Source organism: Hemicordylus capensis, chromosome 1, assembly GCF_027244095.1.
Source record: "Hemicordylus capensis ecotype Gifberg chromosome 1, rHemCap1.1.pri, whole genome shotgun sequence".
Taxonomy (NCBI): Eukaryota; Metazoa; Chordata; class Lepidosauria; order Squamata; family Cordylidae; genus Hemicordylus; species Hemicordylus capensis.
This window is the reverse complement of record NC_069657.1, coordinates 413,594,802-413,622,211: the sequence shown is the minus strand read 5'-3', so window position 1 is coordinate 413,622,211 and position 27,410 is coordinate 413,594,802. Positions and strand designations below refer to the sequence as shown.

The following is a 27,410-nucleotide window of genomic DNA, read 5'->3' as shown; positions in this document are numbered from 1 at the left end:
CAACCTCGCTTGTTCAGCTGAAAGATCCACCATTCTCAAGCCTCTGATCCGGGTAATATGCCACCCCACAAGCCTTGGATCCCTCCATCCTTTCCCCTTCTTCTCCTTTCCCCCCCTTCCCTCTACTAATTCCTGATCTCCCCAAACCATGCCAGCCCTCAGCCTTCCTCCCCCCCCCCATTTTTCGTCTACATCTGAATTATATTAGGCTCTAGTAAGATTTAACACACACACACATGTTAGTTAGTAACACTGGGTGAATGTTGTTGCTCGCTAGGGTTGAAATATTGTCAGTAATACTGATGGAATGTTCTGCTTTCTGCTCAGTTAGATTGATGTTGTTATTCTTTTATACCCAATAAAGCCCATTGAATCGTTTAGGATTGCTTTGATCTCCTTTCTTCCTTGCGCCCAGATCCTACATGGTCACTATATAAAAGAACTGGTCACTTGGTGACACTGATGAAACAGGCCTAATTTTGTATGCTACTAATGAGTATATATAGTATACAGATCAGGCCTGGTTCACAATACAGGAACAGTGACAATTGCTATTCCACTACTAGATATAAGACACTCACCACTTTAAAAAGGTGTCACTTTGCCCACTCAGCTGGGGTGAATATTACTACTGCTGCTGTTACTTCTAGATATTTATATACCATCATGCAACACAAAATTCTCCCCCCCCCAAAAAAAAAGATTATTCCTGTCCCAAAATGGCTCCCAATCAAAAAAGAAACAGACGATAGACACCAGCAACAGCCACTGGAGGAATGCTATGCTGGGGATGGAGAGGGCCAGTTGCTCTCCCCTCGTCAAAGATAAGAGAGACACCACTTTAAAAGGTGCCTCTTTGCTTGATTAGCAGGGGCCAGGCTCTTATTTATGAGTAGGAATACATACTCATACTTCACCTATGAAATATTTATTCCAAACGATAAATAAATGTGAAGGAAATCCACATGACCTGCCGAGAGCTACCTTGCTATTTCTGTTGACATACTGCTTGAAATCTTCCTCTTTGCCTAGGACAGGTTTGGTGATCAAGTGTTCATAGTTAACGCAGATAGTTGGGATAGGAGGGCCATGAGGAGTTTCTGCCAGCCAGGTAATCTTAGCAGTTCTTTTGTAGTCCTTATTCTCCAAATTTAGCTTAGCATCGATTGATGTAATTTGGCCAGCAAAGTTCCTACAAAAAACACAGGACAGATACAGTGATTAAAAATATGTCCTCTGCAAAGGAATAACTGAAAATGTACCAAGAAAATACCATAAGCACACAGATATCTTTTGAAGATATAGATCAGTATAAAACTCTGCAATCAGATTTAATCACCAAAAACCACTGCGCACACTACTATTTTGAATTTTAAAAGCCAGAACCCCAATAATGAAATGCTAAAACACAAAATCCCAACTTGTTTCAAGAGACAGATACCTACTTGTGTATTTTGGTGATGATCATGTTGCCCCAATTAATAAAGGTAACAGTCTCTCCTTCTGTCAGTGTGTCTGCATCTGCTCCTTCAATCAGCACTTTGGGACTGTACCACACTGGCTTCAAGCCAACTTCAGCATTCTGAATATTAACAAAAAGGAAAACAACTATGAACAGCCAATCCAGTTGCTTGGCTTAGAGTTTACATTGTTCTGGACAGACTGGAACAAAATCATCCACTGTGAAAATAGTGTGCAAAGGCTGAGTGTGAGAGGGATGTTTGGCGGTAACACGAATAGCTCACTCTTAATAGATACTTAGACTTAGCAATAGCTGTACTCCTGGTTCTGTCTTATTTGGATTACACCAGGGATTCTCAAACTTGGGTCCCCAGATGTTGCTGGACTACAATGCCTTTTGTTTGAAATACAATGTTATTTCAAACAAAAAGCATTACTCTGAGTACGAACAATGCTATGTGCAAGCACTTTTAAACACCTTACAACAAAGACAAATGCTTCACAAGTGCAAAGACTGAGCTAAGCAGCTGTGAAATTTCCCAAGCTAATCCAATATTTCAGCATCCTTCCATGAGAGATGCAAATTGAGAATTTATTTTAATTCCTGTTTATGATAGTGGAAAAATAGGAGAAATGTGTTGAGCAGGAAGCTTTGCATGAAGGGCAAATATGGTACAAATTAATTAAAGGTTAGATCAATTGTTTGACAGAGGCATACGAAACAGTCTGATGCTTGACTTGTGACTGGGTAACTCTGATGACGGTAAGAAAAAGACAGGGAAGGGAACAGGGCTGACAGAAAACTGCCAGTTATTCAATTTATAATGGCTAACATGATGTGGAGCGTTACAGCTCTGTAATGTTGCACCCCAGGGTTACTGCAAAGCTAGTCCCAACAGAAGCAATGTTTCCGCATTGGGGAAACCTGCAGAAACGATGCTGCTGCAACCACTGCTTCTGAACAGTATGAAGGTCTTAGAAGCCCACAGTAGCCCCAAGACACAGCATTCTGGAGTTGTGACACTGTGTATCATTTTAACTTACCATACTTAGATTTTACTACAGGTGGTGGTGGGGGGCATCACTTGTATCATTTTCCTCTTAGGCACAAAAGTGTCTTCCACAGGCCACAATCACCACTATCCACCCAAAATACCTCCACAGACAGACAGACACACACCATAACATGGTATAATCGTGCTAACTTACAGTAACTGAATGGGGAGGGGGAGAGGAAAGAAAATCTTATGCAGTGAAGCTTACTCCCAGGTAAGCGTGCCTAAGACCGCACTGTTATTGAGTTTGTTGCTTCCTAAGGCCTTTCCTCAAAAGGCCTTCAAAGCACACTATAGACCAATTCAGACATAACACCAAGCCACAGTTAAACATACCCAAGGTCGGCGGTTCTTACTGTCTGGATGCGGGATTTCTTCCCAACTGTGATTCCACTGAAACTCTCGGTTTCAAGTAGGTTAGGTTACTGGCCCCATTGTGTTTGAAATCAGCACCGGCTGTAACCTGGGATTCGCGCTGAAGCTCCTCCCGTGATCACAGAGGGAGGCTCAGAAATGCTCTAGACAGCCCGTGTATCTCAATGGCTATTTCTTGGAGCTGCCTAGCAACTTGTCACCTCACCCCTCCTTTCTCTGCATGGCACCAGGCATGCAGCGTCCCCTAGATTTTCTTCATTAAAGCCACAGAAGCAGAAATGGGCATCAGAGCACAGGCTGGTTTGCTGATTTGAAGTAATGCAATGTAGGAGACTGGATCCCCTCCCCGCTGCTGGAACAAGGGCATGTGAGGCTTTCTTCATATTTATCTGAGTTCTGCTTCTTAACCACTATTTTGGGGAGTAGTTGGGTAGGCTTCAGACACAATTTCCAGTTTCATATGTGGGGGGACAGTTTTAGCCTTGGAGTGCAGAGAAGATACGAATGAATCCAAGCATGGTGCACATGCCCCTGCTTACATCATAGCCAATGGTTGCTTGGTGAGTGACATGCCAATGCCATACCCAAAGCCTGGCAATGCAAGCAGTGCCATGAATGCTGAGATTGAGCCTGGGAGGACTAGGAAGAGGGAGAGATGACTCTAGCCAGCAGGCAGAGGTAATGAGGCCTCAGTAACTGGATCATGTGTGGCGCGATTCTCAGCTTCAGTGCTTACCCTCAGGTACACCTACTTGCGGTTTGGCATTATGTCTGAATTGAGCCTATGGATTTGCACCCCATCCCACCCTTCTGTTATCAGAGATTTAAAAAAAGAGATAGCCAAGTTATTATTATTATTAAAAATATTTATGCCCCACCTCTCCAGTACGCTGCTGTTCAGGGCAGCTCACAACAGTAAGAAAAATATATAAAATGAAACTAATAAAATTAACCAAATTAAGTAAACAAGTTAAAAGTCCAGGCTAAAACCACAATCAGAAATACCATGGCTGTTTGAAACTAAAAGTTATTTTTAAAAGCTAAAAATTTAGAATTATAAAAACTAACAGAACCTAAACCTAACCAAAGATGGAACATTAAAAAACCTCTTTTAAAAGATGCTTTAAAAGCATCTAGCTTTAAAAAGCATTTAGTTGTGGTTTTTTAAAAAAACACTGAGGGTGGGAGCATGGTGAAGCTCTTCAGGGAGGGCGTTCCAAAGCCTAGAGGCCACAACCAAGAAGGTCCTGTCTCTAGTCCCCGCCACCCGGATCTCAGTGGTGGGACCATGAGCAGGGCCTGAGATGATGAGCAGAGGACCTTGGCAGGTTCATATGGGAGAATGTGGTCTGACAGGTACCCCGGCCCCAAGCCATTTAGGGCTTTAAACATCAAGACCAGCACCTTGAATCTAGCCCAGAAGTGGACAGGTAACCAATGAAGCTGCTGCAGGATGTGTGTAACACTCAGGAAGCAACATGCACCCACGAACATCCTTGCAGCAGCATTCTGGACCAGCTAAAGCTTCCGAACCTTCTTCAAGGGCAGCCCCGTGTGGAGTGCATTGCAGTAGTCCGACTTCAAAGTTGAGTTATCATACTCATCCATTTGAATAAATTCTTCTCCCTCTCTGTAACTCTTTGAGAATACGGTCATCCCTTGCTAATTGCAAGGGTTCAGTTCTGGGAAAACCTCATGGTTGGTGAATTCGTAGTTGGGGCAACATTGCGAAGAATGAGAAACAGGGTTAGGGGAATCACGACCGAAAAAATCCTCCCTGACCCGTGAAAATAGCCCCTGATGGGGGGGGAGGGAAAGTTAAATCTTTTTCTTACTATAGCGGCAGCGGAGCAGCGGGGATGTCCGCGAGAGCTCTGTCTGCCTCCCAAATGATCAGGTGCTGGAGCCAGCAGGAGGCTGGAGGTGGTGAAAGAGCTCCTTACACGGGCCCGCCTTCCTCCCAAATGCTACTGGCCAGACACGCGTGTAAAATCAGCCCAATCTGTAGAATTTGGAAGGTTGGCCTCCGCCAAGTTGGCGGCAAAAGAGCTCCTTAGTCTGCTGTCCCCGCTGTAAAAGCGGTAAAAGAAACACACACACACACACCGAAGAAACACAGACACACACACACACCGAACCCTCCTCAATTACTTCCTGACTCCCAGAAATAACCAAAAACCCACCAAAAAACCACCATTAAAAAAAAAAACCCTCTTCAAGCCACAAATACTTGGGTCACGGTTTGAAAGTTTTTTCATGATGAATTTGGAAAATCTAATACAGTTCTAAATTTCACTAATTGCTTATAGGTCTCCCCGCCCAGCCCCGCTACCATCCCAAAACAAAATGACTAACTAGCAAACCTTTGGATGCTTGGCAACTTCTTTCACCTCTTCTTGAGCTTCAGGAACATTCACTGTGATTACTTTATCCTTTAGCAAAGCAGTGTAGCGAGGTGCCACTGGATCTATAACCTACATACCAAAGAGAACCAGAACTAGTTACGATGGTTTAGTGCTCCCAGAACAGGCAAAAAGAAAAAGAAAAAGAAAAGAGTTATGTGAAATAAAAGTATATACACATTTAGGAATATTAACTGGCATTCTTTGTGTTACTGCATCTTTGATTGCAATTTAATTTTGTTTGAATGTAAGCAAAACTGGCAAGGAAATATAAAAAGATAACAATGCTTATAGCCTTACAACACACTTATTTTAAAAGCAGCAACAATTGCTGATTTTTGAAAAGGCAATACCGGTATCAGCTTTAGAAACAAAAATAATCTAAAACTGGAAGTCAATATGACAGAGCTTGCAGAGAAGAATAGAAGTCACAGTATGGGGCAACAACTCAACTACATCAACTAAATCCCTGTAGTCTCTGCTTAGTTTCCATGTGCATTCCTGTGTGTAGGATTGTAGATAAATTCTATATTGGCTCAAGTGTGTGTATGTATATGTATCTCTATCTCTATCTATCTATATATACACACACACACACACACTAAATATACACACTGGGGGGGAAATTCTCTGACGACTCTCTTTTAGTATAGGTCTTGGTACTCATGGGATCACTTGTTGAACCAACAAATATTTACACATAAAAACATTACATCAGAATTGGGTGTCAATGCAATTTTCTCCCAAGACTGATCCATAAGCAAGATCTGAGATTTTTGCAGGATGCTGTTTGCTCCTCTAATGGAACCAATCTGATATATTTGCCTATACTGTAGGCAAAATTGTATGGCATTTCAAAAAGTGATCTTTTAAGGGCTAAATGTTATACTGGGATCAGTTATCTCTCTCTTTTAACATTGGTTAGGTTGGATTTATGTGAGATTGGTTTATCAACATTTTTCCTCACAGTATACCAGTGAACTCCTATTAAACCCACAGATTTTCCATGAATTTATTCTATAAGGTATGTTTTCTAACATGATTGCATTAGATCACTATAATAAGGCAACATCACAACACTGAACTCAATAGCCTCTCGCGTTCTTGCCAAATGAATTTCATACGCTGCTCGACAGAGCAAGTACAGACTCTTCTAACAATTTTTTTTTGTCTTTGCCATACCCATCCCTTTCGGTTTTTCAAATCTTTCATGGCATGATCAACTACCCTGTATTATTTGAAGGTGTTTAGACTAGTACAGAATTGAAGGAAAATCTAAACCTAATAAGACACAAAGCACTATAAAGGCAATCCTCGTTATCTGCAGGTTCAAGACTCGAGGTTTCACGTATCCACAGTTGGAGAATAAGCACCCGGCCTCAGCATACGAGAAAAAAAACCCCATGGAATGGCTGCAGCGGCGGCTGCAGCAGCAGGAATGGCGGCGGAGGCAGCAGCGGAACTCTTCCTCCATCCAAGCTGACTGCGCAGGCCGGTCTACATCCCATTTGGGGCCTCTCTGAGCACGTGCTAAGAGAGACTCGAAATGGGATGCAGACCAGCCCACGTGGTCAGTTGGGAGGGAGGAATCCCGTTGCTGCCTCCGCTGTCCCCAGGATGACAGAGGCAGCAGTGTGAACTCTTTCTCCCTGCCAACCTGCCAACGCGGGCCAGTCAGCATCCCATTTCGGGCCTCTCTGAGCACTTGTGAATGTTCAGAGAGGCCTGAAATGGGATGCAGACAAGTCTGCGTGCTCAGCTTGGAGGGAAGTTGGGAAGAAGGAGTTCACGTTGCTGCCTCTGCTGCCATCCCTGCTGTTGCAGCCACATCCACAGCCATCCCCACCACACTGAGGCAGTTTTTAAAAAAGGTACCGCCTCTGGCTCCGGGAACCTAACCCCACCGTGGATTCCATATCTGCGGTTGTAGAGCAGATCAGAACCCCTGTGAATATTGAGCTTTTCCTGTACAAGCTGTAAGGAGAATTAGGATAGGTCATTTTAAAAAATCTGTATGAAAATATCCATTTTTAACAAGCTATTGCACGTTCTTTCTTTCTGTCATGAGGAAAAATATTCACTAAAAGCTATTTCATATCTGAATTAATACCCTTATACAAAACCTCCTTACAGTCCAGATATGATTAATCTGTGTACATTCTTGAAAGTATTCAGGTAGAAGCCTCACTCATGCTTTTGCCTCCTCCATATAAATGTGAGCAAACAGACACCTTGATCTATGCACTCCAAAGCTTGAGTTGACAAAACTGACCCTGGATAAGATACCTATATCAGCAGCTCGTAGTGGTTGGTGAACATGCTCTTATTCCAGAAAACATTGTCTAGGTTCAAATGCAACAACACACCCATAGTCTGTTTACAGGCACGAGTTTTGGGTCTGTATACTCTCCACTCCCTTTCATGTGAAAACTGAAAGTCTCCTTTGGTAGAAGGAAACCACAGTTTCCCTATTTCATTCAGTCAGAAAACTGTGATTTGTCAGAATCCTCATTTGATATCTTGGCTCGCTCACTAAGTTTGAACAGTCTCCTGAGTTCAGATGAATAAACAGGTTGCTTACTTGTGATCTTTCTGGTGCTACAGGTTCACTCACAACTTGGGTTCTGTACCTGCTCTGTAACCCCCGCAGAAGAATTCCAAACTCCATGAAGTGGCGCAACTGTTATTTTTGGTGGGAGAGCACCTTTATCCTCAGTTTGGTTGCTGCAGTAAGCAAAGAATGTGGACTGACGGAATCAGGTAAGTCAGAGGGACATAGGAAGCTGCCATTTACTGAGTCAGACCATAGGTCCATCTAGGTCAGTATTGTCTACCCAGACTGGCAGCGGCTTCTCCAAGGTTGCAGGCAGGAATCTCTCTCAGCCCTATCTTGGAGATGCCAGGGAGGGAACTTGTCATTATTACTATGGAAGAATCCTAGCAGCGGGGTAGGCCAAGCAGGTGTTGAGTGAGCATGGATTACCAGAAAGATCACCCGTTACAGGTAAGCAACCTGTTTATCTTTGAGGTGATCCATGTTCCCTCACAGCTTAGCAAGCTCACCTAGATGGTGGTAGGTGCTAGGATACATTTCGAGCACCTTCTTTAGCACTGCTCGACCAAACTGGGCTTCCGCCGCTGAGTGGATGGGATGTCCACAGCATAGTGTTTGATGAAGGGCAGGTCTGTTGACCATGTGGCTGCTTTACAGATGTCTTTCATGCTGATGCCTGTCATGAGGGCCGCTAACTGTAGGGGAAGAATGGCAGTTCAGTCCCCAAATATCAGAGCAAAACCAGCTGGGTGAGAAAGCAGCCAAGCAAGAGGTCTGGAGACAGTTCTTTAAGTTTGAAGAACAAGGATTTATTTAAAGAAAAGGTTACAAACAAATGTGAAAAAAGCCTGCAGCTTAAATTCAGCTGTAGCTCATGGCTGAAGAGAGAGACCAAAACAAACAGCCATCTCTGGAGACACAAAATGGAGACTAACAATGGAGGAACAAAGAGGAGAGGAGTCCAGCACTTTTATCCAGGACCCTAACCCCCACAGTGGTCACTATGAGACACTGCAGCTGAGAGCTGATGCTGCCAGGGTCCTAGCTCCAAGATTAACATGGCCATAGCTCTAGTAGAAAGTGCTTTGATCCTTAAGGGAGGCTTCACCCCTTGCTGGTTGTAGCACATGAAGATGAGCTCTATGAGCCAGTAGGAAGTGGGCTGCCTTTTGTTCTCGCCTTTACAGGAGACAGTTTAAACGATTTTGTCCTAGCCATGTAGTATAGGAGAGACCACCTGACATCTGACGAGTGCATGGATTCTTCCAGAGGAGTGAAAGGGTTTAGGAAGAAGGTGGGTAATATAATGTCCTGATTTAGGTGGAAGTCAAACTATTTTAGGTCTGAAGGAAGACTCTCTTCTCAGAATGACTTTGTCTGGATAGAATTTGGTCTAAGGAGGGTCAGCCCAAAGAGCTGTTAGCTAGCTGACTCTCCTTGCTGATGTTATGGCAACTAGGAAGGCAACCTTTAAGGATAAAGATTTTAGGAAGCAGAAGTGAGAGGTTTGAACGGTGGTTTGGTAAGTGAAGATCAGGCCAATGAAAGACTCTATGGTTCGATGGGCTCTTTGACGGGTGAGGTTATTCATTCCTTTGATAAATCTCTGAAGAGTGAGGATGGGAGAACACTATGCATCCATCCCAGCCCGGATGTCTTGAAGAGAGTGCTGCTAAGTGAACTCTGATAGAACGATTTGAAAGTCTGGGTCGTTTTAAACTTATCAGGTATAGAAGGATTTGACAGATGGACACATCGTAAGGGTCAAAGCCCTTGGGCACGGCATAAAGTGCAAATTGTTTCCATTTGCATATGGGGTGGAATATTTATATGATCTGAAGAGAAATCAGAGTATTTGCATAAGTAATTCCTCCATGTCAACCCTCTTCTTTCATGCAGGAAGATAACATCTAACAGTTGAGCTTCCAGGCTGTCATGTTCAACACCTGGAGGCTGGTATGGAAGACATGGCCTGCTCTCTGTGAAAGAAGGTTTTGGCAGAGTGGGAAGCATTGGTGATGTCCCCGAGACAGATGCAGAAGGATGGGGAACCACAGCTGTCCAGGTCACAATGGAGTGAGTAAGATGCACAGAGTCCTTTTCCTGTAGTATTTTGCTCAGGATCTTGGAGAGCATGAGAGAGTGAGGGAAGAGGTAGTAGAAGTGTTTTGTCCAGGACATCTGGAAGGCATCTCCTGTGGAGTTCTTTCCTATGTCTGTCCTGAAGCAGTACAGTTCGCAATGTTTGTTGTTGTACTGTGTCACACACAGGTCCATTGATGGGGTTCCCAGATCTGAAAGATGTTCTGGAGGAGTTCTGGATTTATCTCCCACTCATGCTGCTGGGAGAGGCTGACATCTCTGCTCAGGGCATCCACCAAGGTGTTGTGTGTGTACTCTTGATGTGTAAGGCAACTGGATGGACATGGTGGTTTGTGCTCCATTCCCACAGTTGCAGCACTAGGTTGCAGAGGGACTGGGAGACTGTCCTCCTTTGGCAGCTGATGTAGGCAATTACTGTTGTGTTGTCTAGCAGAACCTGCACTACTCTATTCTTTAGAAAGGGTAGGAAAGATTTTAGGGCACGAAATACTGCTAATAATTCCAGAATGTTTATGTGAAAGGAATTTGGTGCAGAGTCTATTTGCCTTGGGCATGGAGCCCTTCGTAGTTGACTCCCCAACTTTTCAGGGAGGCATCTCACGTCACTGTGAGTGACTGAGTCAGAAGCTTGAAGGGCACACCAACTGAGAGGGAGTCTATCCTGGTCCACCACTGTAGGGATTGTAGTACAGGTGATGGAGGGGAAGTCTTTGTCTAGGGCTGTATTGTCATTTAAAAGTATTTTAAAATACTTTTTAGTGTCTTTCCTCTCTGACTGCTTGAATTGGTATTTCTGCCTGCCAAAGGACCTATACATTTGGGAATATGTCAATTGCTGTGGGTTTGAAGTGAAAGTCCTCACTGTATAATGGGGCTTCTTCATCTTCTCCATTGTTTTGTCTGGTTGTGTACTGAACACACCATCCCCTTCAAATGGTAGATTCTCAATTTTATCTTTCAAGTCATGTTGACAGGGTGCAGAGCATAGCCAAGTGTGTCTCCAGAGAGACAAAGCACCTGCAATGGATCGCAAGACATTCTCTGCAAGGTGCTTTGCTGTGCTTAACTGTTGCCTGGTGATATCAGCAGACTTAGCCAGTGCTGTTTTGAACTTTTTACAAAACTCATCTAGGACGTCCTTCAGGTCATCTTTCAGAGTATTACAAACTCTGTCATTTAGGAGAAGAAATGGAGGAGAAAGGTGCTCTCCCACCAAAAAAAACAGTCACACCACGCACGTGATTCCGCAGAGCCAAAGAGCGCCTCATGGAGCCTGGAATTCTTCCACTGTGGCTACTGCACAGGCGCAGAACCCAAGTTGTGAGGGAACATGTATCAACTCAAAGATGATGACTTCAATCTCCCACACGGCATAAACAAAGGGAAGGGGGCAAGTACACATTTTTGTTGTTGCTTCTGAACCCAGCCAATACCTTAGATGGCCCATAGATGACCAACAGTGATTGGCATCCCGACTAAAGACAGGTGTATGCTTTCAGGGTCTGTGGACATACAGTGAGAGCCCTCACACAATTCCCTCAGCCCTCTAGCACACATGCTGTTACACCAGAGCTGTAGTACTTCTGAACACTGTCCAAGTTCCAGAAGCACTCTGTGAGATTTGAAAAATGTCGTTGACCCTCAGGATGTCAGTCAGTTTTGTTTTCTGCACTGAAGAACAGGACTGCTTTGGGTGCTTTTTGTATCATCTCCTAATAGTTAAATTATCTGTGTCGCTACAACTATTGACCCATGAGTTTTGCAATTTAGATGACTCAATACTTATCCTACAGAACAGTTCAACACCTGCACTTTCACTCTTGCCTTGAGGAGATCACATTGTTATAGGGCAGCATACAGTGCCAAGAAGTGAGCACTCCAGACACTAAATGTAAGATACAACCAAGGCCTATGATGTCTTATAAATTTGCTACACACACCAAAAAAAGTCAATCTATGCAGCAACAGAAAGAACCAATTGATAATCCTTCATATAAATGATGAGGACAAAGAGAAAGGGCTAAAAGGACATTACGAGATGCATGCCAGGCAAACACACACTTAAATTTGGGGCAAGTCTCATTGAAAACAAGCAAGAATCCAGACGCAAGATAAAAGAATAGGAACAGTCAGAGAGCTGTGCAGACAGACACTAACAGTTCGCCTTATTATAGTGTCCAAGCATCTGCTGCCAAGAAGCAAGCAACTAACCATGTCAAGATGCAGTATTCCTTATTTGACATTCAATTAAGGAACATCAAAAGAGCTTTGATTGATTAAGTTAGGGAGAAAACATTAAAGCCATCATATTTACTGCAGAAAAACAGTGTGGCCAGCATCATAACTCAAGAGTTCTTTCTTCTTGCCAGAGAAATCAAGACTCAAAGATTATTTTTCCCCTTTAGAACAGGAATAATGCATTTTAAGATGGATGTACACAGCTTTTGTTATGTAAGCAAATGTGGTTGTGCTATGAGAAGCTGCAGAGTGATGGCTTATGCTATGTATGCTTACAATACTGTAAGCTATATGCTAAGGCAGAAAAAGCTTTAAGTAATACCTTCTTACAGATAGCTCGCAGCTTGAAAGCAGAAAAATGAAATGCAGAGTTTTCAAATCAGATTGACATCAGCAAAATATCATTACCTTCCCACAACAATCCAAGATAAACAATTCAGTATCAGTTTGGCAAAAGTCAGTAAGATTAGTGCTAGCTCTTGTTAGCAAGAGGGGACATTCCATTTTCCTGAAAATGAGCCAAATGATGCAACATACGGCAATCACTATTCGTTGAAGAGCATTCCAAAGAACGCTGGATTAACTATCAGCACAAGAGAGCAGGAGTCAATAAAAAATGTTATCAAACTGCAATGGAAGAGCATGTACCTTTTTGTTAAAGGACCAAATTTTATCCCATTCCATGTTTACAACTGATCGAGAAGAACCCTGTAAAATGGAGAGAAAGACAAGGCATTAAATCCTAATGACCAACAATCATCACTCTGCCAGCTACTAGTTATTGCTAGTAATTCAATATGTATTATTCATCTCACTCTTGTATTATAAAATGCTGAAGTACAATGTTAACACTATCAGACACAAACAGGGATTGTAAGCCTCTGTGCATACGAAAAAAGTGATAACTAGCAGAACAGCAAGGTGTGAGTGGAGAAAAGGTGTGTGCAGGAATGCCTGATGCATATACAGAGTATATAGAGATATACTGGCCATCCCATGGGGTACTGCTGGTGTCAGGGTAACGAGCAGGTTTTGCCCTCACTTCAGTGTTGACCACAAGAAACATCCTTTTTAATGTATATGCATATTTATTCTAAAAATACAAAATAGAACAATAGAAAATAGCTTCTTACAGATAGCTGCGAGCTATCTGTAAGAAGGTATTACTTAAAGCTTTTTCTGCCTTTGCATATAGCTTACAGTATTGTAAGCATACATAGCATAAGCTCCGTAGCTTCTGATAGCATAACCACATTTGCTTACATAACAAAAGCATTTAACAATGTATCTGGTAATATTCAAACCAAATTGTCAATATATGTAAAGAGACCCAGAGAACGCATCTCCCATAAGGCCATAAACCCACCGTGCTACATGGGAATATTCAAAGTAGCAGTACAACCCTGTTAAAATAGATATAACTTAAAGCTTGGGTCTCTCCCCCGCCACACACCATTTTGAACAGTGAGGAGACACACAATTCAGGCTCCCCTATAGTGGGGATAATTTCAGGTAACAGGCCAAAATCACTCACACTTTTTTGGAGTTGGGGGGGCGGTGTTTACCTTAGTGGTGATGGTGTTTTGGTTTTTTAAAAAACCTTTTTTTATTTTGGATGAAGCATCATTCCTGGGCATTCTAAAGGGAAAAGATGGTAGCTAGTAACAGCAGCCACTTTTTGTGATAGCTGCCATTTCCCCCCCGCAGCATGCCCCAGAACTAACCGCCCTGAGCCATTTTGGAAGGGCGGCATATAAATCAAATAAATAGATTAAAATAAATAATAAACTATGTTGCGTCCGGGGCATTATGAGAAAGAGGAACAGTGGCTGCTGATGGCAGCATTAAAACCATTATTAATTGTGCTCAGAACAGGGAGGGCAATATCTACCTGTTATGATGCAGGGGGCTCTGGAGAAAGTCCATTAGGTAAAGGGAGGGCAGGAGAACATGACTGCAGAGTGACTCACTCATGAATCATTTTGTCAACACTTAAAGGCACTGCTGCTTGAGCCGCAAGTGGTTACAGTAATGGGGGAATGTCTGCTGGCACTCTCCACTGTCCAGTAAGCTCCCCACACCATTCAACCTTGGCAAGCAGCAGCAGTGCCTCCTTCAGCAACACCATCTATGGCTGCAGTAGCCAACATACAAGCACCCTTTTACAATGGTTCCATTCCTATCTCTCTGGTAGGTTACAGGTGGTGTCACTTGAGACTGCTACTCTGCAAAGCGAGAACCAAAGTACGGAGTTCCACAAGGCTCCATACTGTCTCAAATGCTCTTTAATATCTACACGAAATCTCTAAGAGAGATCTTCAGGAGGTTTGGTGCAGGAGTTAGCAATATGCTGATGACACCCAGATCTATTTCTCCATATCAACCTCATTAGGAAATGGCATAACTTCCCCAAATGCTTGCCTAGAGGCGGTAATGGACTAGATGAGGGATAAGAAACTGAAGTTGAATCGAAATAAGGTGGAGATACTGATGGGGGGGGTTGTCAAAACCCAAGAGATGGTTTAGATCTGCCTGTACTGGATCGAGTTACATTCCCCTGAAAGATCAGGTATGTAGCTTGAGAGTGCTCCTGGATCCAAAACTCTCTCTGGTCTCTCAGGTTGAGTCAGTGGCCAGGAGCACTTTTTATCAGCTTTGGTTCATACGTCAGCTATGCCCATTTCTGGAGGTAAATGACCTTAAAGCAGAAGTGCATATGCTGGTAATCTCCAGGCTTGACTACAGTAATGCACTCTATGTGGGGCTGCCTTTGTACGTAGTCCGGAAACTACCATTGGTACACAATGCAGCAGCCAGACTGGTCTCTGGGACAACTCGAAGGGACCACATAGCACCAATTTCAAAAGAACTGAACTGGCTGCTGCTATGTTTCCGAGAGAAATACGAAGTGCTGGTTATTACCTATAAAGCCCTCAATAGCTTGGGTCCAGGGTACTTAAGAGAGTGCCTCCTTTGTCATGAATCCTGATGCCTATTAAGATCAACTGGAGAGGTCCGGTTACGGTTGCCACTGGTTCATTTGGTGGCGACTTGGGAGCAGGCCTTCTCTGTGGCTGTCCCAGGGCTATGGAATATGCTCCCTGTCACTATAAGAGCATCTCTCCATCTCCGATTGCTTTTAGGAAGATCCTCAAGACACACCTGTTTTCTCAGGCTTTTAAATGAAATTAATTTTAAACTGTTTGTTTTTGTTCCATGAAGTTTTAACTTTTTAGTCTGTGAAATTGTTTTTACTCCGTTTTATACTTGTGTTGTAAATAGTGTATAAATTGCCTAGAGATACACATATCAGGCAATATATAAATATGATAAATTAATACGAGAAATACAAAAGGGGATGGGACATCTGGGAATTCTAAGTTGGTGTCACTGCAGGTAGCAGAACTGAAGGAGTCACTGCTGCCACTACCCAGTAACAGTCACTGTTGCAGCCCAGTAAGCTTGCTGGGCACCAGTGAAGGGCTTTGCCCAAGAGCCCTCAGAAGCGTGGTAACAGGCATGCTCATACTATCTAGGGATAATCACCTGAAGAAGGTTAACTACAACTTTGAAAATGTCCAATTTGCCCACTTTTGTACAGGTTAAACCATTCATTATGTTTGATAAAATTGATTCATATTTTCAGAAATGGAAAAATGTCTATGGAAGATATAGCAGTGGAAAATTTTCTGCCCAATATCACTGCCAGCCCCCTCCACTGTGGCCCCAATTCTCGAAGGCCCCCAATCTACTTGGTATCTATCCTAGAGGACTTGACCATAGCAGAGTGGGGTAGGAGTTAAGCTCCTCCTGCCTTTCTAATCTATAGTGTGGGGAGGGTGATCCAGCTGCTATTGACTAAAGAAACATGAAGCCCATCAGGGCTAATAACGCTTTAAACATCACATGTAGTTTAGTCCCAAGACAGAATGTTGGGAATTGGTAAACTATGACTACAAAACCTTTTTCAGCAAACATGAAAGGAGAGATGGAAATACAACACGTACCTGTGCAGCAATAAACTGTTTCAATCCTTCAACTGTCATGCCTCTTCTCAGTACACCACGCACAGTTGGGAATCTTGGATCATCCCTAACAGAAATAAATGTATTATTAATTTAAACCATGCAGAAATATGTCATTTGCAAGGGGGGCGAGTATGAATTTGGAGCACAGGTTACAAACATTCTTTTATGTCTTGACCCTCTAATCTCCTAAACACTTTTACTTCATCCTGCAAAAACATCTAAGGGAGAGCAAGAAAGTATTTATAAGAACTAGAATGGTGGGAGTTTATTGGTAACGGTTACCACACATATCTATAAAAACCTTTAAAAAAAATAAATAAATCACAATTTTCAGCACACAGCCACCAACCAGCAAGCCATCTTTTTCACAGCTTTCTGAACTGTTCTTGTACTTCTCTAAGACTGGTTAAATCGGCATATCAGACTTCCTGAGAATTCTCACCAACTAGAAGATTTGCTACTCCTTCCCCTAGTTTAAGGATGTTCTTTTCTTTAAAGCGGGGTTGCACAACTTTGGTCCTCCAGCTGTTTTTGGACTACAACTCCCATCAGCCACAAAAGCTAATAGTCAGGTATGATGTGAGTTGTAGCCCAGCAACTGCAGAAGAGCCAAAGTTATGCAGCTGTGCTTTCAAGTGTGAGCCACTGAAAAGAAGGCAGTTGCATGTGGAGGAGTGAGCATATTTTTGGTAAAAGTACCATGTGGTAGAAAAGCCAATCTGCTCAAGCCTGTTGAATGTTAAGACGGACAACTGCATGAATGGCTAAGGGAAACAAATTTCTCCCCTACTCTAGGCATGGTTCCAGGAACAGCTTGTTGCTCTTAAGCAAGAAAGGAGATTTCTGCCACTTTCTGTTCCTTCAGTATGTAGCCTCACTGTTATATAAAGAAGGAATATGCTGTTGACAGCAGAAGAAGCACTTCTCGACTTAAAGAATCTTGCTGTGATAGGTTTGACAACCTCATGTCTTTGAGCAATGCTACAGTGTCAAGACAGGCAAAACACAGGAAGATTTGCATGAAACAGGATGCACTGATTCCAGAATCTAAATAGCCCTGACATCATAAGTTGAAAATTTTCACAGATGTCTATATTAATCCAGAGTAACATGGGTCTATCTGCCCAGAGACCCATCCAGCATCTTACCTCCTTATGTTTGGTCAATATCAGCTAACATATTAAAAAAAAACCTCCGATATTTATGAACCTGAATGTTAAGTTAGGTCATCACATTACAGAATCTAGCTGTCAGGGCATCGTCACAGAACAAACCAACATCTCTAATCATCTGGGTTTTAAAATTCGAATGTTGAGTGTTACGTAAGTTGTTAGATACAACTTCTTTAAGGTTTTTTGTAAACCTTATTTACAAAAGTTTTTTTTTTAACAAGGAGGTTGTTCTCACGAGCAGCCTAGCCTGGGCAGGATCCATGTGGATCCCGGCACTCCCACCCAACCTAACCCTGCTCCTCGGCTTTTAGCCGAGGTTAAGGGAGCAATCGCTCCCTTAACCCAGCTGCCAGGACTGTGCATCTCCTTGGTCTGCACACAGCTCGAGGAGACACAGAGACAGGCAGGGCATCAAGAGCACCCATCTGACAGGGGTTCCCATCAATGCATCGCACTCATGGCATGAAGCATTGTGGGATATCCAGTGGCCAGGATGTATTGTCTTGACCTCTGGAGCTCCTCACTGCGTGGCGCAGAGTGGATCGTCTGGAGGCACAGTCCACGCTCCCAGCAGCATTTCTGTGATCGTCTAGGGGGGAAGGTGAGTTGGGGCAGTCTTCCCACGCTCCCAGTCGTGTGAATGGCCCCTAGATATCTTAGCTGGATGCAAGGCCTGAGGATAAGTTCTTAAAATATTTTGACAAAAAGTTTAACAAAAACACAGGTCCTGTGGCTGATATCCAGAGCAGTACACAATGGACGTGCCAGAAAAAAGCATCCATGCTGCAGAAAGCTTTCCTAGTGTTGAGCATGCAGCATGGAGGCGGGGCACGTGAGTAGGAAGGATTTTGATAAACTGTGCTGCCTCTGGAAGCATTCTGTGTCATTTGAAAATATGTCCCCAAGGGTCAGGCAGCCCTCACAGACATATTTCCAGGTGACACAGAGCACTTCCAGGGGCAGGGTTTTCATCAAAAACCACTCTCTCCCAACCGCCACACAGCACATACGGGCACAGAAGTAGTGGGAATGGATATATCTTCCTGACACATCAATGGTGTACTGTACTCGATGGCAGCCAATATCTAACAACTGTAAGCCTATATGTTCATTGTTCCTTTTGACTTTTTTTTTTTTAAGTACAAACAAGGGGGAAGAAGACAGACTTATTTCAAAGAATTTAGTATATCAAGCATTTTTTTCTTTTTTAGAATTCTTGGTATATAAAATTTGCAATATATCAATTACAAATCTTTTAAGTGATCACAATTCAAAAGCAAGAGTATAAGTGATGTGGTAGACATGTGAAATCAAACTCCTAACTAATTCCTACCACACTACACTCCTTAACTTACCAGCCATCCACTAGTCCTTCATTGACAAACCAAGTGAGTTTTCTTTTAGACAGCACAGTGTTATTGAGGTTTAAACGGCTGTACTCCCAGATATATGGTTTCCGTATCTCCAAGGCTTCAATGATCCAGTAAAACTGCTCATCTCTATCATGGTATTCTGTTGTTCTTAATGCATGGGTGACACCTTCAATACTGTCAACTATAGGGCAGGCAAAGTCGTATGTTGGATAAATACTGGAACACAAGCAGAAATAGAATTCAACTTCAGATATGCTTCCCAAATAGTGTGTGTGTGTGTGTGTGTGTGTGTGTACACACACACACCATTAATACATTTAATAAGCAGCTCTAAAGCAAAAAAATAAGCATTAGCCTGCTATGATGCATGCTATGACAAAAAAGGGAACAAGCCATATTCCATTACCTTCAACTAAGGGAAAAGATTACATTGTACTCAGACAGCTTATTCTGCATATTTGGTAACTACTGTGGTGTACTGAAATATTAAGGCTTTGTTTCTATTATGTAAGCAGGGGAATAAATTGATTCCAGGAACTGCTACTCCAGAAAGAAAGCGAAAGAGAAACTAGGATGGCCAAACTCTAATTGTTGACTGTTACTTAATATAGCAAGCTTGTTTCTGAGCAAATCAAACATTCAAAGGGCACAGAACCAGGCATACCAGCAAACACATGCTGCCCCAACTCTGTGCTTGCACAGATCAAAAGAATACAGGGGAACACAGAGGTAGGGATGTGCACAGAACCATTCGGCGTTCCATTCTAGGAGTACCGAACCAGTTCTGTGGACTGGCATTTGAGCTGCTTCGAAGATGGGGTGGAGGTGGGAAACTTTAAAGGTGGGGAAGGGTGCTCTTACCCCTCCCACCGCATTTCCCCCACCAGTGCTATGTATTAAAATGGTCCAGTGGGGCAGCATCATACCGCCCAGCCACCCCGTTGCTTCCTCAGACCAGAAGTGACCAGTGCACGTGCACACACCATACACACGTGTGTACCACACACACACCATGCACATGCACAATGGGAACTTCTGGTCCCTTTGGGTCCAATGAAGCAACGGGGCGGCAGGGAGGTATGCTGCCGTCCCGCCAGACCATTTGAATACGCAGCGCCGACAGGGGGAACGTGACAGGAGGGGTAAGAGCACCCTCCCCCACGCTTAAAGTTATCCTCCCCCCCACCTTCAAAACAGATGGCGATGGTTCTGGGCACATCTCTACACAGGGGTGGATCAGTGGGAGGACAGCACTTAACCTCAGGTCCACAAATATTTCCTCCCTACCAAATGGATGAGAATATAAGAGCCTGAGGCCCATTCCTAACATCACTGTAGACAGAGAATAGGCCCTGAGGTTCTTAACTGCTTTCTGTTTTATTTTGTACCATTTGATTCGCAATAGCATACACCTCTGTAGATACTTACTACATAGGGCAGATTCAAATGATACAAGAATAAGGGCTTGAAAGTCTCAAAAACAGTAGCTGACATCCTAATGAAGCACTTGCATGACAAGCAAAAACATCACACAGTTTTGCTAAAAAGCAGGGATTTGCAGAATTGCACTGCTGCACCCTTTTGCAAATTCCCTTCAAGCATGCTTACAGTTGTGCATTGTTAATCTGGAATGCAAGCTCCAGAATGAACACAAGTAGTTAGTGCAACAACGTTGCATTTGCCCAATATACTTCTGCAAGTGCTTTGTTAGTCAGTGAGGCGGGTCTCACAATCGGTGAGACCCGCTATAATGGGGTTTGCTTAGCCCGCTCTCCACACAGATGATCCCTGCTTCAGCTCTGGGTGGCCAGATCAGCTACCCACACGACTGCCAGCTCTGTCATGGCGCCAGCAGGGGCTGTATGGCCCCCGGAGAGACCCCTGAGCCGGGAGACTGCTTTTTAGCCTCCTGGTCGGGGGTCTCCTTGTGAATTGCTGCAGCAACACATGATCCAAAAGCCCGGGTTAGCGGAGTGCTCGCTCCGCTAACCTGGGCTTAGAGTTGAGGTAGTTAAGCGGGTGACCTGCTTAGGAGAAATGGGCTCGCCTGCAAGCCCGGTGGTTCTCACGGTCTGGCAAAATCGGGCTAGGCTCCCTTAGCCCGATTTTAGCAGACCGTGAGAAAAGCCTCAGTATGTCAGCCAGTGTAATGTTCCTAGAGGACAACTGGCTATGGCCTTGCCTACCGAAAAGAAAATAAGAGTAGAAAACAATCTAAGGAACTTCTTCCTCAACAGAACATACTTGTATTTATTCCCAGTACGTGGGTGTGGCTGGTTTTTGCAACGATAAAGAGTCGGGTCCCTCATACACCCATTATTACTGCTCATGTCAATTTTTGCTCGTAGACAGCACGTCTGTCCATATTCTGTTCCCTTTTTCATTTCCTCCCACATTTGCAGGTTCTTGGCAACAGCTGTTAAAATGCAAACATTTATTTCAAATAATGTATCTTAACAACCCAGATCTGATACTGTGCTGCACCATTAATTGTCAAATATTAAAATCATCAAAATATATATGTAGAAGTCTAATTTGGCATTTGTTTTAAATACAAGAACTGTTCTTCTCTTTTGTTTCAATTTAACTGCATTTTCCTGTGGTGCCTTGACTTTCCCCCAGTATGCCACACATGGGTAGGCATTACTTGTGAGGAAAAAGAAAAGCTATGGCAACCACAAATCAAAAATGGTAACCATTACATCAGAAAGCAGACCAAGAAGTGTCATGCTTTGGGACAGTGTCTGTCATGAGTTTTCTTTAAGGTCTTTCCTGATCAAAATAATACAAAAACGTATTTCTATGCAGCACCATATGTGTACATGTCATGTTACACATAATGAGATTCCTGTCTCAGTAAGACCACAATATAAAGCTTTTTTATACTAAATCAGATCATGGGTTCATCTAGATCTAGATCATGATTTCTGCTCTGACTGGCAAAGTCTCTTCAGGGTCGCTGGGAGAGGTCCTTCCTAGTCTTGCTTTCCAAAATCCATTTTTCCAGAGATGTAGACCTTCTGCATGAAAAATATGAGCCCCTCCAAATTACATCTCAGAATCCATGTCAGTGGAATGATATCTCATTCTTCAAGGATAACTTGTCACTATTCTATGCAAGCTACAACATTAATACTAATGCTGGAAGTGATGAGCACCCAGGCAATTTTATACAATGACTTACTGAGGCCATTGTGTAAAACTGTCTCAGTACACATTATTTCTAATCACAATATCTGAAGGCTTCTACATTATTTGCAATCCCACGTTTGATGAGCCAATTAATACACTTCAGAGAGATTTCATTAACAAAGCAAAAAAACAAAAGAGCAGGAAACTAGATAAAACATCTTACAGTTATTTCTGTGCTTCGACTCTATTCTCTGTTCTCGCTCCATTTTCATTTGTTCTGCGGGCGTGTCATCTACATAAGCCTTTCCATCCTGAATGAGCTTCTCAGCATATTTCATTATAGTTTCAAAATGATCAGATGTATATGTAAATTGATCTGGTTTTATGTGCAGCATAGCAACATCTTCCAGGATAACCTGCAAATTCATTTGTGTTGTATAAAAATTATTTGTCAAAAGACTCTGAAACCCAAATCATCCCTGTGCCAAATTTCTTTTGGTTTTCAAATGCTTAGGCTGCAATTCTATGCATATTTACTTGGAAGTGAACCCTAATGAACAGTGGAACTTTCTTCTGAATAAACATAGATAGGAGTGCCCTACACAGTTGTCAGAAGACAATAAGAAATTCTGAAGTACTGTTTTGTAAATAGGAGAGAACTTAGTCCTCATGTACAATCTGAAAGCACTGCAACTAAATGAAGAAAAAGTGGCAACTGATGTAGCAACTAACCCCAGTTGATGTAGCAACTGATGTGGCAACTAACCACTGCTACCTTGGTAAAGAGGCACCTTTTAACATGGTGATTCCCTTCATTGAGCAGGGGGAGAGTAACTGATCCTATCCACTCCCAGCACAGTACCTCCAGTGACTGTTGCTAGTGTCTATCTTATGTTTCTTTTTAGATTGTGAGCCCTTTGGTGACAGGAATCCATCTTATTTATTTGTTATTTCTCTGTCTAAATCGCCCTGAGCCATTTTTGGAAAGGCGGTATAGAAATCAAATTAATAATAATAATAACAATAATAAGGACAATAACTTTGTCCTTAGATTCTTCAAGAAAAAGTGAAGCTGGTCACTCAAAAGAAAGGTCTTAACTTCTTAACTAATAATTAAAACATTGGGTTGAGAGTCAAGGATCTCATCTCCCAGCAATGTTTTAACAAGACTTACTTTACACAGAAGAGGGTTTAGATTATGTCAGGCAACCTTTGGCACTCCAGTTGTTGTTGAACTACAACTCCCATCATCCCTAGCCACAATTTATGGGAGGTTATTTATTAAATTATGATGGGAGTTGTAGTTTTAATGTTTGATACTTATCAATGCAAGCCACATAAGACTTCTGTGGATCTCTTCAAATGTTATTGCAGCAGTGTGGGAACAGCTTTTGTGTGGTTCCATCCCATACTACCACTGTAACATCCAAAAGGCAAAAACCACATGGATAGGGTCAATGACATTGATCCTTCCCATCCATCAATCAGCCAGCTTAGCCTGCCCATGTCTTATCTTCCTCGTTTGCATGCAAGAAGAGGAGAATGAAAGCATTTGTTTTCAGTTTTTATCATTCAGTTCCCCATTATAGCCAAACTCAAAGACAGTGGTTTGAAATGCAAGGGTGTACAATGAACCGTATCAATTGAACCCTAACCCTATAATTGGTATGAATTATATTGATAAATTCACTTTGGATTCCCCTTTGATTTTTCTTCATAACATATACGTATGCTAGGAAATTCTTTGGAAACTATGCTTTGTTGACACTGAAGTTAACAGCTCTTGAAATTAATAGTATTAAAAAATGCTGGCTGACATCCTGACTAAATTATTCCACAGAAATCGTATTGAAATTAGTAGTCCTTTAGAGTAACTTCTGAGTAGTACTATTGAGAAACTTAGTTTGGATGTCAGCAATTAATTATAAATTGCAATGGAGCGATCATAAATATATTGTTTTTGTCAAGTTGTTTCTTCAGCAAGCACATGTGTGAATGGCAAAAATGACATAGTTATTCTGAATCCTACATAGTAAAATACTTCTCCCCCCACCCCGCTAGTTAACAGAACTGTGTAGAAATTAAACAGCTAGAGACCCAGAATGAGGTATCTGTCTTATTTGAGTGCTGCACTATCATTATCAATGAATGGCTTTCACAGTGATCTTGCTATACCTTTTCAAAGTCTTCTTTTTCTTTTTCTGGATTTGTATCATCAAATCTCATTATCAGTTTACCCTTGAAGTTGACCTGGTAGTGCTGATTCAGCAGAGCAGCTTTAGCATGACCAATGTGCAAGTATCTGGAAACAAAACCATTGAAGAGAACAAAATAATTTCATGCTTTGGATGGGGGGGGGGAATGAATGTGTTAAAAATAGGACATAAAAGAAATGAGGGGATATAAGCAGTAATCCCCTGAGATAATATTGAGCATAAATGCAGTATATTGTATTTCTTAATATAAATATAAACCCTCAAGATCATTTAGGTTTCAGTCACAACTTGATAGCATTGCTAGCAGTGGAACTCAATTACTTTTTGCAAGAGTTCATTCAGTACGTATCATCTGTCCACTTTCATCTTTGAAATCAATTGTTGATTGATTTGAAATCAATTGCAAGTAGGGCAAAGAATGGTTTTTTAAAAAATGATTTTTTAAAAAATGATTTTAAAAACATGATTTTAAAAACATGATTTTAAAAACATGATTTTAAAAACATGATTTTAAAAACATGATTTTAAAAACATGATTTTAAAAACATCAAAAACTTGATTTAAAAAACACAATCAAGTTATATGTCCATCATAACATCTGATAATTAATCTGACAGAAACCATTACATTGCTAGATCATGACAACAATGGAAGTGCCATTATACATGTGGTACTGGTAAAAATGCAATAGGAAATACTGTTCAGATGTATACATATATTAACTATGTCTTGAATTCAAAGAGACCCTAGTACAAGTGGAAGCCCTCCATGGGCAGGGGGATGGGAATGGGCAGGAGCCGCCCCCCCCCCCAAATTCTACAGACATCCTCAGCAGTAGCCCTCTGCAGTACTGTGCACACCATTCAGGAATTTCTGCTGACGCAAGGGTCTGCAGAGGGAAGAAGGGCAGGAAAGCCCTGTTGTATTTGTATACAAGTCTATATATTAAAAACTACAACTAAAAAACTTTCACAGATAAAAACACAAATACTCTGAATACACATATTTTCTAATAAATAAACGAACAAAACAGTACTAAAGACCCAAAGCATCATAAAATAATATTAGCCTTTTTCATTGAGAAATGAATTAACAGAATTAATTTTACCCAATACTTCAGCTTCTTAGTACAGAATGGGCCACTGGCTGACATTCTAAGTAATGAAGCGCATGCATGTTGAGGGGCTGCAAGGACACACCGGAAGCCCTCACACAACTCCTCTAGTCCCCCCCGCCCCCGGCCTTGCATGCTGCTGGGCAAAAGACCTTAGAGTTCAGAGTACTATGCACTCTCTGGAAGCACTCTGCAAGACTGGAAACATGTCACTGACCTGTCCTCCCACTCTCTCCATACATACACATTTCATTAGTCAGAATGCCACTGAATCTAACACCCACTAAATTTAAGATGACTCCCTTTAAAAATTCAGATTAAATCCAGATTATATCTGTATTTGCCCTAAAGGAAGAGTACTCTGAATTTAAAACAACCCCCTAGTTTCTAACATCAACGAACTTGGAAAAAAACCAAATTTCATCTTCCTTCATGCTCAACACTATGTTTGCAGCCAGAAAACTGCATCTAAAATATGAGTTGTCTAGTGATCAGCCACGCCTCCCTCTAAAGGTTAACCAGAAGTGTACCCTGTCTTGACTGACAGACTGGTGAAATCCAAGGCTCAACCAATCAGCACACCAGGTGGGTGGGACCTAGAGAGCTGTTGGCAGGAAGAAGGGAGTCCTTTGTTCAAAAGAACACATGTGGGCATGGAGGATGGCTGCAGGAGGATAACTGCAGCACTTGGAAGATAGAACTACAGGGACTTGAATTCTCCCCCAGAGTTTGGTGAGTTCAAGAAAAAGAAGCCTGGGCTTTGGTTTTGGGAAGTTTAGTTTAGAGAAAAGTTTGTTAAATCAGATTTGTGTTAGATTTTCTGTTTGTTTGCTGTGTGCTTTGTATATCCCTGGTACTGCTCTAGTATTGATTACCTGCAATGTAAATAAAATAAGAAACACTAGCCTATGTCCATTATACCTAGGGTGTTGCAGAAGACTATATAAACATTTAAATGTGCATTAAGACAACCTATTTTTGTAATACTACTAAGTATGCTTAACTGTATCTAAGAATGCTAGAAGCCTCAGATGGAAGCAGTCTGTAGTAAGTGGATAAAACTGGGTTTTTAAAAGTCTTTTCTTTTTACAAGCCTCTCCGAGTTGGTTTTCAACTCGGGGGGAAAGCGGGGACGACGAAGGGGGATTTTCTCTGGTGCAAACACATCCTCAGACATTCAGCAACTACCAGTTTTTTTCACCACGTGTAGGCTTGCACATAGCAGATTTTTGTACTTGTCCAAGAGCACAATCAAGAGAGTTTTCCCTGGGATTCCATCCCAAGCCCAGGGAGGTTCAAGCTCTGTCGATAAGGGGTGGCAGCAGCAGCTTTTTGAACCTACCAATAATACAGAAGAGTTTTTAGGAGAAGCCTAGCCAGAAAGCTCAGCAGGGATAATTCAACATTTCTTTCCCTCACGTGAGCTTGCTCTGCGACAAAGGCTTTAATCCGCTAGAAGCCATTTTATACGAAAGGGGAGGGAAATTAAAAGTAATTTAAGTAATTTTTAGAAATCTTTCTAGACTCTACAAGATAAATCTTCCTAGAATCTATAAAGATATTTTAATTCCATTATTTAATTTATCATCTATCTTTCATTTTGTGAAGGAATGTAGGTTCAAAAGTCCCTAAAAGAACAGATCACCTTACCCGCTTGCCTCAGGAGGAAATCTAACAATGACCTTTCCCATTTCTGCACCAGGGAGCTCCACAAATTTCCCAACATCTTGTTTCTTATCTGCTGCCTTAAAATCAAAACAACAACATTATTAAACAGAGAAATGCTTTTGTGAAGAATGACTAACAACCAAGTTGTTAAATAATTATCTGAAAGGAACTGTATTTAGCTCCACAGAAGTACAATGGCCACAATGTTGTCCTACTAATATGGAGTAGAGACATAAACCGAAATCAGACAAGCTTATTAGAGTACACCCTTATATCAATTAATTCAGGGGCAGCCTAAGATGCCAAGAGGTGTTAAGAGTCACTCCTCCCACACTGAATGTGAAAAGGAGGAGGTGAGTAGAGCGGAAGAGGAAGTGGAGGAGAGAACAGTGGAAGGCCAGAATGTCTCCCCACCATCTCCTCTCCTCAGCTTCCTCTTCCACGCCATCCCTCTCCTCCTTCGTAAAATCAGCATAGAAGAAATGAGGGCAACTGGTGGCCAGCTCAATTCCACCACCT

At 42.2% G+C, this 27,410-nt stretch overlaps 1 protein-coding gene across 5 annotated transcripts in view; it reads right to left on the bottom strand.

Moving 5' to 3' along the window:
* The window catches only part of EPRS1 (glutamyl-prolyl-tRNA synthetase 1), a 92,614-nt gene that overhangs the window by 51,996 nt on the left and 13,208 nt on the right, over nt 1-27,410 (bottom strand). For 3 of the 5 annotated variants that reach the window (XM_053308885.1, XM_053308900.1, XM_053308908.1), the window contains exons 6-16: nt 26,874-26,968; nt 24,069-24,195; nt 22,117-22,309; nt 21,006-21,177; nt 18,744-18,977; nt 16,196-16,280; nt 12,837-12,896; nt 12,511-12,531; nt 5,255-5,365; nt 1,446-1,582; nt 985-1,192 (exon numbers count right to left, since the gene is read on the bottom strand). In XM_053308885.1, the coding sequence (XP_053164860.1) occupies nt 985-1,192; nt 1,446-1,582; nt 5,255-5,365; nt 12,511-12,531; nt 12,837-12,896; nt 16,196-16,280; nt 18,744-18,977; nt 21,006-21,177; nt 22,117-22,309; nt 24,069-24,195; nt 26,874-26,968 (1,443 nt within the window). The remainder of the gene's footprint in view (nt 1-984; nt 1,193-1,445; nt 1,583-5,254; nt 5,366-12,510; nt 12,532-12,836; nt 12,897-16,195; nt 16,281-18,743; nt 18,978-21,005; nt 21,178-22,116; nt 22,310-24,068; nt 24,196-26,873; nt 26,969-27,410) is intronic. The other 2 variants (XM_053308896.1, XM_053308914.1) reach the window with 1 other exon arrangement.